General features: G+C 35.5%; 1 protein-coding gene across 1 annotated transcript; it reads right to left on the bottom strand.

The window, feature by feature from the left end:
• Positions 1-10719: 10719 nt before the first annotated feature.
• LOC132559924 (uncharacterized) lies at positions 10720-11436 on the bottom strand. Its single transcript, XM_060224556.1, has one exon. It carries the CDS (start codon positions 11434-11436, stop codon positions 10720-10722), a length of 717 nt encoding a protein of 238 aa, XP_060080539.1.
• Positions 11437-11923: the final 487 nt, after the last annotated feature.

The raw sequence follows: 11923 nt of genomic DNA, 5'->3' as shown, positions 1-11923 counted from the left end.
CGTAGGCACGACTTCAGCTATACAACATGTCACTGCCTTTGAAAGGTGTGTTCTTTGAACGCCTACAGTGTTTTTAACAATAGAAAAGTTTTCTGAAAGAGTAGCAAGTCTATAGGTATTATCTGAGGTTTACGCGGGTTTCACACAATACATTCATTCATATTTGATGAATGACAATTTTGAAAACATTGAAATGTTGTAATTTGAAGTAATAGACACATGTACAGGACTTTTCAATAGGGAAAAAAATGAAAGATTAAATTTGACGATTCAGCACTTATCTATAGATAAAGATTACAAATTATGATATTAGATGATTTAGCACTATACAACACGTTGACAAATTATAGAATTATTTTGTCTGGAATAAAGAGACTCGTGTGATAGAAAGAAAGAGTAAAACGCCTAGTAATTACGTAAGTTATGAACACCTGTGTCGGTAATATTACTGGACGTCTTTATATTGTTACGTCAATACATTGTTTCATTACTATTCAAAATTTTGCAAGTTATTTTCAAGTTTTAAAAAGGGCCACCAATCTACGTAGTTTATCGTTGACTTAACACAAGCAAGTCCACTTTTAATTGATATAAAAACAAGAATGACAAATTATTGATGAAGAATATTACAGTGTAAATAAAGTAGACCCATTTTTATGTTTCAAACAAAATAATGTAAATGAATTTCCCTGATCGTAGTATTCTCAGTTTTATTGTACCGGATTCCTCTCACAGTAAGATGGTGGGTTCTCGATTTGCCCACTTTTTAGAAAACAATAGAAAGTGTTTGTTTAGGAAGACAATAGAAAAGCAATTATAGTCAGTTTCACACTAACGGTAAATTTCACCTGAGTTCGTTTACCTGAGATTCTACCTGTGCTACTTGTATACCTTGTGACTTTACTGTAACACTAAAACAGATAAAATTATTAATTTGATGTAATTTATTTCAAAATGTCACCTTACATACAGAACTTCAACATAATTTACATTTATTTTATTAAGCACTTACATGTTACATACACAAATATTATTTAGCAAAAATGTCACCTTACATACATAACTTCAACATAATTTACATTTATTTTATTAAGCACTTACATGTTACATACACAAATATTATTTAGCAAAATACATATCATAAAATGTTATTCAGCACAATATCTAGGTACACTCTTATATAGAAATTTTACATATATTAAAGGTATCAAGATACTTTTGGTTTTATCATATAATTGTAAATTGATGAAATTGAACACAATAAATATAATGTATATGTACAATGAAATGTACAATGCATGCTGAAATCGGACTATATTACATTCGATGTAACAGAATGCACTCAATCAAAATGAAAAAAAAAAATGGTAGTTATCGATTCTAAGTGGAGAAGTTGAGATGCTGCGTTCGCATAATCCATGATGTCAATTCTCTGGGTCTGCAGGCGCTCCTTCAGCTGGGACAATCTATGGTCGATGTTTCGGTAGCGTTTAGCGCGGGGTCTTGTTGCTCCTGCTGCATGGCGTTGAATCCGTTGAACTTCATTGGCAGCTTGGATTTCCTGGAAAACTCTGATAATGTTGAATATGTTGGGGTGCGAGTGATGAACCTCCCGATTCAGTTTCCCATGCCAAGCTTCCAAGTTGTTGGTGGCGCATGATCCCTCGGTTTCGTAGTGGTTCCAGGTTTGTCGGTCTCCTTCAATCCATTGAGTGACGACGTAGTCGGTGAATGGCGTAGTGTTTAAGGATAAGTCCACATCCTCCAGTTCTTCCAGTGTGTTGAACCACACATCGTCCACTCTCTCCAGGGGTATCAGAGGCAGTACAGCTGCGAGGCGAACAAGTCGGTTGATGTCGTCCTTCTCTCTGTAAAGTTGCTGAAGTCCGGTCTTTTTGGCTTTCCTCCAGATGCACTGTGTAAAATGGAAGAAACAGCCCTTGTTGGTCACTCCAGGAAAAACGTGGCGTAAAGCGTTGTGGGCGGCTGTCTCAAAGTCGGCGAAAGCTGTTGGACGGAGAGGTGGGAAGTTGAAGTTGGCCATCGTAGTTTTCAGGAGGGTGAGGAATCGAGTAAAGTGTAGACGAGTGGGTACATCTTCCCGTCAATCAGTCCATGGATTGTGTAGATTTGGTAGAAGAGCTTAGGACAAGTGAAGAAAGTTCCATCGCAGTAGATGGTGTCCGCGTTGGCAAGGTCAAACGGGTTGTCTGTTTTTGCAAAGCTAATGATGCAAGATTCCTCTCTGTCATCGAATAGTAGAAACTGTTCCCCGGCAGTTGTCCTCGTCCACATACTGTCCAGGTTGATGTCTCTGGTGGTAATGGGAAGTTTTGGTGTCTGTTTCCATCTGGTAAGGTAGAGTTTGGCATGGGCGATGTAAAAAGTTGGCAGTTTCTGGACAATTTTCTCGCTGTTGTCAGTCCACTCGTAGGATCTGAGTTTGGTAATTTCATCATTGTAGATGGTTGGTATGGGCGTAATTTCTGTTTCACATCTGTCTTTAATGTTGTTCATGATCTTAGCTGCAACAATGCTGGCTTGGTCTGGTGGATGAGTATGCTGATGCTGGCCATCTCTAACGGGGATGTCATTAAGTATGGCTACATTAGCTGGGCAGCGGGGGACGACACATCTCCAGTAGGTACGGTCACCTCGGTTGTTCTTAACACTATACATGTAACCATTACGAGCAAGGTGACGTCCACCATGCTTGTTTTTAACAAACTTGGTTTGTATCTGTGCATTAGCCATGAGTATTCTGGTAGTAGGCAGTAGTTGTCTCGAAGGTGGTAGTAGTGGGCAATGGTGATTTGAAAAAAATGTCCGCATTATATATATCAGCCTTAGCTTAAAAGGCTGGCACAGCGTCAACTTGGAGAGATTAAAGTGAACTGATACAAGTAATGACTGTTCACTTAATGATACCTGTACAAGTAATGATAATAATAATAAATGGCTTACTTCTCACCTACAGTAGTCATCATCAATACTTGTAATTATGATGGCTTACACCACTTCTCACCTATAGTAGTCATCATCAATACATGTAATTAAGATGGCTTACAACACCTCTCACCTGTAGTAGTCGTCATCACTATTTATATAAATGGCTTACATCACTTCTCACAGTTGGTATCCATAGCTTGGGTAATAATGCCCGTGATAATAATGTGCTTAAGCTTTATTTATGATAAATAATATTCATACATTTTTTAGAAGAGATGAAAACAGTAATAACGTAAAATTGGAATAAATAACATTTATGTATACTGTGTTTTGATACATCATCGCATGATGTTATACGTATAATGATACATGTAACTCAGTTTTACTTTGCTAATATTAGTATAGAACACGGGTAACCACAGGTAAGAACACAGGTAAATACAGGTAGGATAGTATGAAACAGATTATAGACCTTCTAACAGCATTTCTCAAATTTCGTTTTTATAAAAAGTGGGCAAATCGAGATAAAGATTCTTCCGGGCCAACAAGAGTGATTAATATAAGTTGGGAAATTTTGTTTCGGATTTGTAAAATAAATAAAAGTTTAGTGTTGTTATTGTTTATTGTTGAGAAGACCTTAAACAATCACGTTGTACGAAATTGATTAATGATATTTTTAATACGTCCATATCAGAGCCCTATAGATTGTATAAAAATTATTGTGATTTTGAAAAATGCTTTAATATATTAAATGACAACACAAGAAGCTTATTTTGTATTTAGCGCAAATTATCATAAATTTATAGTGGAAACTGACAGGTGGAATGATGTAGGATACCAAAATAAAACAGTCCACCATGCTCATTGTGATTAACCGACATTGTTGATGAGTTTCATTATTTATAACAGTGCCAATTTTAAAGGAAAAAAGACTATAGTTGCTGTGTACCTACATGGTGGAACCGACAGTACTTGAAGGAAAAAGACTATAGACCCCAGTTGCGGTGAACCTACATGCTGGAACTGAACTACTTAAAGGAAAAAGACTATAATTGCTGTGTACCTACATGGTGGAACTGACAGTACTTAAAGGAAAAAGACTATAGACCCCAGTTACTGTGTACGTACATGATGGAACTGAAACTACATAAAAGGAAAAATACTATAGGTCCCAGTTGCTGTGTACCTACATGGTGGAACAGAGAGTACGTAAAGGAAAAAAGACTATAGTTGCTGTGTAACTACATGGTGGAACTGACAGTACTTAAAGGAAAAAGACTATAATTGCTGTGTACCTACATGGTGGAACTGACAGTACTTAAAGGAAAAAGACTATAATTGCTGTGTACCTACATGGTGGAACTGACAGTACTTAAAGGAAAAAGACTATAATTGCTGTGTACCTACATGGTGGAACTGACAGTACTTAAAGGAAAAAGACTATAGGCCCCAGTTGCTGTGTACCTACATGGTGGAACTGACAGTACTGAAAGGAAAAATACTATAGTTGCTGTGTACGTACATGGTGGAACTGAAACTACATTACAGGAAAAAATACTATAGACCCCAGTTGCTGTGTACGTACATGCTGTTACTGACAGTACTTAAAGGAAAAATACTACAGGCCCCAGTTGCTGTGTACCTACATGTTGGAATTGAACTACTTAAAGGAAAAAGACTATAGGCCCCACTTGCAGTGTACCTACATGGTGGAACTGATAGTACTTAAAGGAAAAAGACTATAGGACATATAAAAACAAATTGCCCTCCAGAGGTATTTAAGATGTTGGCGTTTAAAGATACCTGGACACGGGAGGAGTGGTGGGGACGGAAAACCTGTCAACCAACCCACCCACCAGCCAACAAAATACACCCTTTTGAAAATAGCTGTTTCTACCAATCGTAGATATCTCATGGGTGGAAGTATTCCGACGTTTTGTCATTGTACCATATACTCTTCAAGATTGTGTACAAACTAGCGAAAATGGATATAGCTTTTCTCTCCATCTCAAACCATTTTCATAAGGAAAGAATTGATGTTCCACAATCCACAGCGCCACGTGAATAAATACACAAAATAATTTACTTTTCATCTTCATTGTCAAACTGACTCACGATTAAAGTTTAAACATGTTATCCCTACTGGTAGTTGAATGATATTTACGGAAACCAGTCTGGTTGTTATGTATCGGACTAATATTTTCTGAGTATTTGTGTAATTTTTCATTCGATATATTAGTAAACGTCTTTCCAAAAACAGCTAACAATGGTAATTGGCCTGTAGTTTTTGGTTCTATAGACAAACACTTATTTTTAAAAATAGGAACAATAGAACTAGCCCATGAACCATTTTTTGGGAAATACCATTATTAAAATAGTATTGAACATTTTGACATAAAGGTCAGTCATTTTTGTGACAGAATGTTTAAAGTCGCATGCTATCTTTTTCTACTTCCTCCTTTGTTAGATGAGAATGCAAAAACAAAACAAAAAAATTACTTGGTTGACGTCATTCACAGACATATTAATAACATGTCCATCAGAATTACATGCAATAAGATCTCCGTGAAAATTAAAAAGTGAGCCTATTGGTATTTTTCGGTTTTAATTTATTGAGCCGCCAGATTTCAGTAGCATCCGATAATCCCTTGGTTATTTTTTTTTACTTTTCATTCATTCAGGTTTCCCCCTTATATCAAGTCTAAAAATAATAAATTCTTTATATTTATTGTAAAAATCGGTGATATTTTTTCTAGAATTTTGAGAATTAAAATCAAATCAGGGTTTCTTGGAAGCTATTAAACTCCTGTGGTTAACAGTACTACACAATTTTGTGCTAAAAGATATATTGTACCGTAACTATTTACAAACTCCAGAAATCTAGATATTGCTGTTTTTTTTCTTCAAAATACCACAAACATTTAAAACCATTATCGGGATATAACAAGTAATAAACAAGTCCAAACCAGTGCTTTAAGTTTCATTCTTTTATTTCCTGCTTTTTTACAACACGTGAGAGAGAAGACCTAACTCACAGTATGGTAGTACACCGTTATAATATTGACATAACAAAGTAGTTTAACACTTACCTTGATAATAATTAATATAGTAATGGCCAATAATTAATATAGTAATGGACAATAGTTCATATAGTTATGGACAATAATTCATAACGTAATGGACAATAATTCATATCATAGTAATGGACAATAATTCATTTATAATAGTAATGGACAATAGTTCATATAGTAATGGACAATAGTTCATATAGTAATAGACAATAATTCTGATGATAATAATGGACAATAATTCATATAGTAATGAACAATTCATATAATAGACAATGATTCATATAGTAATGAACAATAATTTATATAGTAATGGAAAATAATTCATATAGTAATGGACAATAATTCTGATAATAGTAATGGGCAATAATTCATATAGTAATGAACAATAATTTATATAGTAATGGACAAAAAAATCATATAGTAATGAACAATAATTCATACTGTAATGGACAATAATTCAATGAACAATAATTCATATAGTAATGGACAATAATTCATATAGTAATGGACAATAATTCAATGGACATTTATTCGTAAAGTAATGGACAATAATTCAATGGACAATTATTCATATAGTAATGGACAATAATTCATATAGTAATGAACAATAATTCATATAGTTATTGATAATAATTAACGTTATTATAATGAACAATAATTGATATAGTAATGGACAATAATTCTGATAATATTAATGGACAATAATTCATATAGTTATGGATAATAATAAATGTTATTATAATGGACAATAATTCATATATTAATGAACAATAATTCACATAGTTATGGATAATAATTAACGTTATAATAATGAACAATAATTGATATAGTAATAGACAATAATTCTGATAATAGTAATGGACAATAATTCATATAATTATGGATAATAATAAATGTTATTATAATGGCCAATAATTTACATGATAATGGGCAATTCATATAATTGACAATAATTCATATAGTAATGGACAACAATTCATATAGTAATGAACAATAATTCATATAGTAATTGACAATAATTCATAAAGTAATGAACAATAATTCATATAGTTATGGATAATAATTAACGTTATAATAATGGACAATAATTGATATAGTAATGGACAATAATTCATATAGAAATGGACAATAATTCTTATAGTTATGGACAATAATTCAATGGACAATTATTCATATAGTAATGGAGAATAATTCAATGGACAATTTTTCATATAGTAATGGACAATAATTCATATAGTAATGGACAATAATTCATAAAGTTATGGACAATAATTCTGATAATAGTAATGGACAATAATTCATATAGTAATGAACAATAATGTATATAGTAATGGACAAAAAATCATATAGTAATGAACAATAATTGATATAGTAATGGACAATAATTCATATAGAAATGGACAATACTTCTTATAGAAATGGACAATAATTCAATGGACAATTTTTCATATAGTAATGGACAATAATTCATAAAGTTATGGGTAATAATTAACGTTATAATAATGGACAATAATTGATATAGTAATGGACAATACTTCGTATAGTAATGGACAGTAATTCATATAGTAATGACCAATTATTCTGATTATAGTAATGGACAATAATTCAATGAACAATAATTCATATAGTAATGGACAATAACTCATATAGTAATGGACAATAATTCATATGGTAATGGACCGTGGATACTTCTGATTATAGTAATGGACAATAATTCATATAATAGTAATGGACAATATTCATATAGCAATGCAATGAACAATAATTTAAATTGTAGTAATGACCATAATGTTCTATTTTATATAGATCAAACAATACACAAAATACAGTTAATTATCGTTGTCAAGACATCAGATTTGTAATACATTAACTATTTTCTATAAAGTCTGACATTCGATGTTGTCTGGTTACGTCACAGCTCCTTAATGTTCAGTACTCCTCAGTCGTTACCGTCCAGATGTTTGAACTAGAACCATGGTTACGGGCCACATCACGATGTTGTCTGATTACGTCACAGCTCCTTACTGTTCGGTACTCCTCAGTCGTTACCGTCCAGATGTTTGAACCAGAACCATGGTTACGGGTCAACATCACGATGTTGTCTGCTTACGTCACAGCTCATTACTGTTCTGTATTTCAGTTGTACTATTTCCGCTAATAATAAGCAATTATATACAGTACACATCACACTTAATTTTGAAAATTCAATTCAGAATTAAAATATGTTGAAATGATATCTTATTTTTCTATGACGGTTTGTTTTCTTCGACATCAACAGTAGAAGGTATAACCTTCAGTCAGAGACAACAGTTTAGTCCTCTGATTCAACAAAATACATGTTGAACCCAAACCCAGTCAACAAATGTATAACAACACAATTATCAAACACTATAACTGTATAATTGTAACGTAATATGATAAACTTATAATGTCCTACACTGTAATTACTGACTAATTTATAATAGCTTCATGATGATATATCAGCATTTTAAACGAATAATATATTAATAATATACTTTATTTCATGAGGAATTAAGAACTTGTTTAGTAGAGGCTAATCTTCACAGGGTCCTCTTGTTAATAAAACATGGCATATGTTAAAATACATGATTGTTCACAACATAATTATAAGATTATAATACATTTATCACAGGTACACAATTCAGAATATCACATAATGCACTTAAGTTTTTATCATTAAAGCACGATATGTTTTTATACATACATATTAATATAGTAAAGTGTAACAAAAATGACAAAGTTATACGCTTATATAGCATAAAGTATACATTACTGCTATTGGGAAAAAAATCTACAAATTGGCATACTATTACCCAAATTATACTGTCTTTAATATTTTCTATAACGATAAACTATACTTGAAACATTTCTTGTAGAAAAATAACCATTCTACCTCCTCTTCCTTTTGTACGTGGGAAAACGTTATTATACTAATCAGCCTTTTCAGTTATCTAACATTGACTAAGGCAAATTATATTATGTTTGTCAATAATGTTAATGAATTCACTATCTAACAGTTTTTCTTTGACACCTGTGCCAATATTCCATGATATAATTGGAAAGTTTGTGATCAGTAATTGATTTGTCTCTCGCCCAGTGTCCTTACGACTGGTTACCTGGATTTTCCGTTGAGGTCGTTGAGATCCTAACGTCCTTCGTTGCCAACTGACAAACTTGATGGTAGGCTTGTCACCACCTTCTTTGAGTGCTTTGATTACAGGATAAAGCTAGGATAAACCCCTCCTCTACGACAGCAGGATATTGTTAATGTATGACGTAGCGTGACCCTCGATACATCCACAGTTTTTGACGCGTTGCATGTCATTGTGGTAAAGACATTTGGCAAAAATGGCCTGTTTCTTCTCGGTCTTATGTCTTTCGAATCTGTGAATATTGCCAAACTCCATTCTGTCCTTGGTTTACGGCTCCTTAAAACAGAAATCACGCACTTTCTCCTCTATACATTCCTTCCATTTCTCTCCGCCCAGGCCTGTAAACACCAGATTATTTTTCACTGAACGGCATCACTGCAAACTCATCTCAGTTTCATATATAGTTCATCACGTTCGTTCGCGATGGTTTTCCTTTCCATTGTAACGTGCACCCTATGGTAGCGCGCGTGCACGCCGGGTCTCTCAATTTAGACAGAGCTACCTGCTCCGGAAGCGATTGGAATTCCTCAGCTACCTGGCTGAGCAGTTGAACAATTACTCAATTTAATAAACAATATATCTATACACTACAACAGAGAAGGACAGTACCTCTGTCCACCATGTCACCATACACGAGCCAACAATGTGTCCGCGGTACGTATCACGTCGCCTAGGCGTATGTTGCCCAACAAGGCTACCACACACCGCAACACTAACAGACTGTCAGCACTACAACACTGCAAGCACGTCCCTTATTACTGAGCCGACCACCGTACAGCTCCGACGTCGCCTGCCAGTGTCCTGTTATTATCACAGTACAAAGTGTTGTGCCAAGTACTGTATCAGTAGTCAGGCGTACCAGAGTAGCCTTTGCAGGCAACCCCTTTTCAGGAGATTCTGGCGTACCTGACACGTCAACGTACTGGCACCGACCACACGTAACAATAACTGTTACCAGAGCTGCCTTATTCAGGCAACCCCTTACTCAGGAGCTTCTGGTAACAGTATAATTGAACTGTGTGCTATAATACTTTATTACCTGTGATATAGCCGACCTTCTTCCGTCTGTCAAAATCTTCTTTTTGTTTACTGGTTTCAACCAGTATTTACATAAAATCTTATGTATTATTCTGGGTGTCTCCAGTATTTTCCTTCTCAATTAATACAGCACCAAAACCCACAAATACGCAAGACAAATGTTTTTATTTATTTATACAGGTATGATTACACATTTAGTAAACACTAGTTTCATGAAAACATAAGTCAATCATCGATAATTAAAATAATTAGGTAGGTGGGGAATGATACAAAACAGGACGTATACAAAACGTTACATGAAGGGAGATAACTCTAACTGAATAAAATCGTCACACTTCCCCCTCCTTAAGTCGATGCGTCCCGCATGACAAATAGAACATTTAAAGACTATCTAAAACACCGATGATCACACTAACAGTCTCCAATATGTAATAAAAGTACAACTTTCAGTAGGTCTGAAGGACACAAACACTTCCGTCCACATTTCTTCAATCATCTAACAGTCCGCATACACCACAGGAGGTCTCCGTCTCATGCATCTCAACCAGCTCGATTTCCCTATCTCCTTCTGTGTACCTTGTCGTTTTCCAGACCACATGCCTCTCTATAACTGGCTTTGTCTGAGTAGACACACTCGCCATCGCCTTTGACACCCTAGGAACTTGATGGAGATTGGTAGGAGGCCTCTCTACCCTTGGGACTTTCTGTGGGATACAATTCCTGGGATCCTTGGGACTCAATTTCTCTGGCGCCCGTTTAGGGGTGAACACTTGATCTGGCCGTGTATGCTTCCTCACCGTTGGATCAGGGATGGCCTCTACATCAGGTTCCTCGCCAGCAGCAGACTCATCATGGTCTTCCCCATTGTCAGAGTCCGACACATCACCTAGGATGCTAGCAAGATCACCAGGGTCATTGTCTTTCCACGAGTCTTCCTCCTCTCTCACTGTAGAATAGCTACCTCCTTCACGTGAGGGTCCCGGCTGTGCCGTCTGTTCTACACTGTGTCTTCTCTTCGTGTGCCGGAGAAGATTGCTTGCCGAGGTGGTAGCAAATGGGCATTCTTCACATACGAAGGATTTCTTCTCCATTTCCTTCAGACCACACATGAGAATATGCTCCTTCATCCTTTCAATATCTACACTAGTGAATGCACACATGGGACATTTCTGTTCCTTCCTGTGAGTGGTCTTTGTCTTCACCATCTCTACAACATACAAAAAAGGGAAGAAAGGATTCAGATGATGTATGAAAATGGTTCACAACTTACAAAATCAGGAATACAAGAATACTATTGGTACTCTAACTAATCAAAATTAGTAACATATTCGGCCAGCCAGCGGGGTGGCCGTCTCGTACGTCGGGACGTGAATGGGTTTCCCCATTCGCCCTCACTCGCCTCGACGATTTCACAATCATCCCCAGAGGTACGGGGTATGATATCATCCCTAACAGTTTGGGGACCTTGTCCTGTGTCTTTGACCTCCCCCTCCTTAGGTTCTGAGGTACCTTTCATCGGTCCTGTGTCCGATATTTGCTCGCCTGTTAGCTCTTGTCTTTTCTTCAGTTGCATGCGATCTACATGAACTATTTGTGGTGCACCGCGAGTCCCACACAGTACCTTGTAGGTGACATCTGAACATCTGCTTGCTACCTCAAATGGTCCTCTCCAATAACTTGTAAGTTTTGAAG

This window comes from Ylistrum balloti, unplaced genomic scaffold, assembly GCF_031769215.1.
Source record: "Ylistrum balloti isolate Yb309-2 unplaced genomic scaffold, AGI_CSIRO_Ybal_v1 Utg370998, whole genome shotgun sequence".
In the NCBI taxonomy this organism is placed as follows: Eukaryota; Metazoa; Mollusca; class Bivalvia; order Pectinida; family Pectinidae; genus Ylistrum; species Ylistrum balloti.
Note: the sequence above shows the minus strand (reverse complement) of the source record. Positions and strands in the feature narration are given on the sequence as shown.

Coding starts and splice junctions, on each gene's coding strand:
- LOC132559924 (XM_060224556.1), bottom strand. CDS start 11,436: ATGGTGAAGACAAAGACCACTCACAGGAAGGAACAGAAATGTCCCATG.